At 64.6% G+C, this 3,952-nt stretch overlaps 1 protein-coding gene across 3 annotated transcripts in view; it reads left to right on the top strand.

Moving 5' to 3' along the window:
• Positions 1–3,736, top strand: part of PPP1R12C (protein phosphatase 1 regulatory subunit 12C) — a gene marked incomplete at its 5' end in the record, with an annotated part of 15,143 nt that extends 11,407 nt beyond the window's left edge. For all 3 annotated transcript variants that reach the window (XM_034792494.1, XM_034792493.1, XM_034792492.1), the window contains 4 exon segments: positions 173–277; positions 1,092–1,142; positions 1,325–1,375; positions 1,712–3,736. In XM_034792494.1, the coding sequence (XP_034648385.1) occupies positions 173–277; positions 1,092–1,142; positions 1,325–1,375; positions 1,712–1,798 (294 nt within the window).
• Between the last annotated feature and the right edge of the window lie 216 nt (positions 3,737–3,952).

Here is a 3,952-nt window from a genome sequence, read left to right as displayed (position 1 = left end):
GGGGGGGGGGGGGGGGGGGGGGGGGGGGGGGGGGGGGGGGGGGGGGGGGGGGGGGGGGGGGGGGGGGGGGGGGGGGGGGGGGGGGGGGCGGGGGGGGGGGGGGGGGGGGGGGGGGGGGGCCCGGCCCCCCGGGTGTGGTCCCCCAGCCGGCCCCCCCCCCCCCCCCCCCCAGCTCTATGAAGATCTCCAGGTGGAGAATGAGAAGCTGAAGGAGCAGTTGCAGGAGACGCAGCTGAAGCTGACCCAGATCAAGCTGGAGCTGGAGCGGGTGACCCAGGTGAGGGGCGGGGCGCCAGGGCTGGGGTGGCACCAGGGGCAGGCAACGGTGGGGAGGGGCTCCCTTCCCTTCTCCCTGCCCCACGGCCTGCTGGGGAGAGAGGGGCCCACTGGAGGGGGAGACCATACAGCCACCACTGCAAAGGAGTCTGGGATAGCTAGCCAGGGCGAGGGTGATAGGAGAGTGGTAGCGTTGTGCCCCAGGGCATTATGGGGGACGAGGGCGTTCCAGGCAGTGTGGAGGTGTCTCTGCCCGCCCTGATGGACTGCCCCGGGGGGGGGGCACCGGGTTACCCAGTCAAATGCCCACGGCTCTGCCGCGTTCCCTGTGGACCCCTGCCATAGTCGGGCTGGGAAGAGAGACCTGGACAGAAAACCCTGGTGAGCTCAGCAGTGGGCGCTCTCCCCTGGCAGGCAGGGCTGGCCCTGGGGCGGTGCTAGGGGGCGCTGGGCTGCCGTGGGGAGATGGGTTGGGGAGCTCAGCACCGGTGTCCCATGTCTCACTGCCCCCACACAGCCCCCTGCAGCTCCACCCGCTGCCCAGAGATGCTCAGTAAATATTGACCCAGGGCGTGGGGCTGGGCTGGGCTGGGCTGGGCTGGTCCCTCTCCGGGGCTGCTTTTGCTCTGAGTCACCTGCCGGTTCTCTCCAGCGGCCAGTTATTGCCCCGGGGCAGGGAGGGGGAATTTAAGGTGGATCCTCGGTATAGCGTCGCCCCGGGTCTGGCTGGGGTGGTGGGGGGGGTCGAATCGGGCGGGCGGCGTTCCCCCTCTAGAGGGCGCCGTCTCTCACCCTGTGCTTGGTGTCGTTGGCAGAGGCAGGAGCGCTTTGCCGAGCGGCCGGCGCGGCTGGAGCTGGAGAGATTTGTAAGTACCTGCCCCGCTGTGGGGGCACCATGCCCCCAGGACACGGCCCCCCATCCCCACCCCCAAGCCAGCTGGGGTCTTCACTCTGCCCCCCTGAGTCCACCCTCGGGGGGGCGAGCTGCCCCGCTCCCAGCTGGGGCTGTGTGGTCTCCACTCACCAATCCCCTCTCTCCGGCCCCCAGGAGCGCCGGGCCTTGGAGCGGAAGGCGGCGGAGCTGGAGGAGGAGCTGAAGGTAATTGGATCAGCACCAGACTGGACGGGCCTCTGGGGGTGGCAAGGGGCCGGGGCGCTGATCCGGGGGAAGGGAGCAGACGGGACACCGGGGCGCATGGGATACCGGGGGACTGATCCGGGGAAGGGAGCAGACAGGACACCGGGGCGCATGGGATACCGGGGGACTGATCCGGGGAAGGGAGCAGACGGGACACCGGGGCAGATGGGCCCGGGGGGGTGATCCGGGGGAAGGGGGCAGACGGGACACCGGGGCAGATGCCCCCGGGGGGGGGGGGGGGGGGCGGATGGGACGCCGGGGGGCTGAGCAGACGCTAACTCCCGTCCACTCCCCCAGGCTCTCTCGGACCTGAAGGCCGACAACCAGCGTCTGAAGGACGAGAACGCGGCTTTGATCCGGGTCATCAGCAAACTCTCCAAGTGACGTCCCCCGCCCAGGGCAGGGAGTCGCCCCACTTCCCGGGCCAGCCCCTTCCAGCCGGCAGGGAGCCCCCCCACACTCCAGACCAGCTCCCCCAGCCAAGGTGCCATGGGAGGGGGGAGTCTATGGACCAGAATAAGCCCCTCGCCCCCACACAGCAGGACCACACCCCCTTACGCCACCCCCTCAAACCAGGGACCTCCTGATAAACCTCCCCCACAAATCTTTCCTCTGGGGGAGGGGTGTCTGAGCCCCCCTGATAATCAGACCAACCCCCCCCCCCATCGCTCTGAGTGGCACCCCCCTCCCCCCCAACACCTGCTGCTGGAGCAAAATCCAGCCCCTGCCCCGGAACAAATATTATTTGTGGCTCTTGACAATTCCTGCTACTTGTTAAGTGACGCTCGTTGTCAGTAGCTGGGGGGGGAGGGGAGGGCACATTCCCGCCTGCCCCCCTCCCCCAGTCCCAGCCTTGGGGGGGGACGGGGACGTGTAACCCCTCTTCCCCCCACCTCCGTTATCCCAGTAATCTCCAGTTAGAAGCCAAAATGCTTCTCCCCCTCCCTCCACCCCCGTTTGATCGTGGGGGTGTTAGCAGAGATGGGGATATTGCAAGCCCCCCCCTTTTTACAGCCCCTTCAATTCTCCCCCACACCCCAGCTAAACAAATCCCTGCAGCTTTGTTTCTGACCCACGGCGCCCCCTACGGATGCCAAGGATCTCTCACCTGCCTGCCCCACGGGAGCACCGTGCCACGCCCCCCCACCCCGTGCCAGGGAAAACGCCAGCCAAAGTGGGGCTGTTATGGGAGGGGTGTACAGCTGCCGTAAGTGGCGGGGCTGGCAGATGGGAGGGTGGGTGGCATCAGGAAGGGGGGGCTATGCCAGTATTGGGGGGGGGGGCCCTGGGGAGAAACGGGGGGGTTCCAGGGAGGGCTACTCTAGGGTCAGCCTCCAGAGGGGACCAGTTAGGGGGATGTGGGGGAGGGGACCCCTGAATAAATAGCCCCCTTGGGGAATCTCCAGTGTGCACTGATTGGGTCCAAAGGGGGTGGGGCCCATCTGCTGTACTGCCCCACATTCCTGCCTTGGCTCCACCCCCTCGGAATCTTGGTGTTAAAAGGGGGCGGGACTTTATAGTCACTTCCCCGCCCCCATTGCAGTATCTGGGCCAAACCATGTGGAGGCGGGGAATAGGTGGGGCCACCCAATTCTTCCTCTTAAGGGCTTCTTCCATTGTAGATGTGGGGGAGCAGGCACCAAATAACCACATGACCAAAGTGGGGGGGGTGCCCCCAGCTCCCCAATGTCCCCCCCGACACGTACAGAATGAATGGGGATTTCTGGCTTTGCCAAACTCCTCTCTATCGCAAACCCAGCTGGGGGGCACCCGGAGGATTGTGGGGTTCAGGTAAGACAAAGGGCATTGCAGATCTTGCTGCCCTCCCCAAGTGTGCGTGTGTGTGTGTGTGTGTGGGGGGGTGTGGATCTAAGAACCAAGCTGCTGCTTCAGCCCCCCGAAAATGTGCCATGGGGGGGTTCAGATCCCAGTTTTCTGCACCCTTCCTTAAGGGGCCCCAAGCACTCCTCGTCCACCCCTTGAAAAGGGGGTGTGGGGGGGGCGCTTTGGACAGATGCAAGTGCAAAAAAAGCAGGGTTCAGGCTCCCTTTAAAAACTGCCATGCAAACTGAATTTGTCAGTTTGGCCCCAGAACGTGGCTTCCTGGAAAGTGTCCCCCACAGTTTGAGGGGGACCCCAAATTTCTGTGCCATGCCACGCCTCCTGCTAAAATGTCCCCCTGAATTTTCTAGGGAAACCTCAACTTTCCTTGCCCTTACCCTCTCAGTTCAAAATCCCCCCAAATTCCCAGGGGAACCCCCAAATTCTCAGTGCCATGCAGCTGATTTCTCCCTCCCTCAATGCCCCCCAAATTAATCCAGGGCATGAAACTGATTCCCCCTCAGTTCAGAATCCTCCCGAAACTCACAGGGGACCCCCAAATTTTGGTCCCAGGAAACTGATTTCCCCCCTCACCAAAAAACACTCCCCCCAATGGAGGGCATCCCAAAATTTTCCAGACCATGCAGCCATCTTCCCCCGCCCCCTCAGCAAAATAAAAATCCCCATGAAGTTTGCAGAGGGTCTCCCCCCCCCCCC

This window comes from Trachemys scripta, chromosome 16 (assembly GCF_013100865.1).
Source record: "Trachemys scripta elegans isolate TJP31775 chromosome 16, CAS_Tse_1.0, whole genome shotgun sequence".
NCBI lineage: Eukaryota > Metazoa > Chordata > Testudines > Emydidae > Trachemys > Trachemys scripta.
This window is presented reverse-complemented; position numbering and strand designations above follow the sequence as displayed.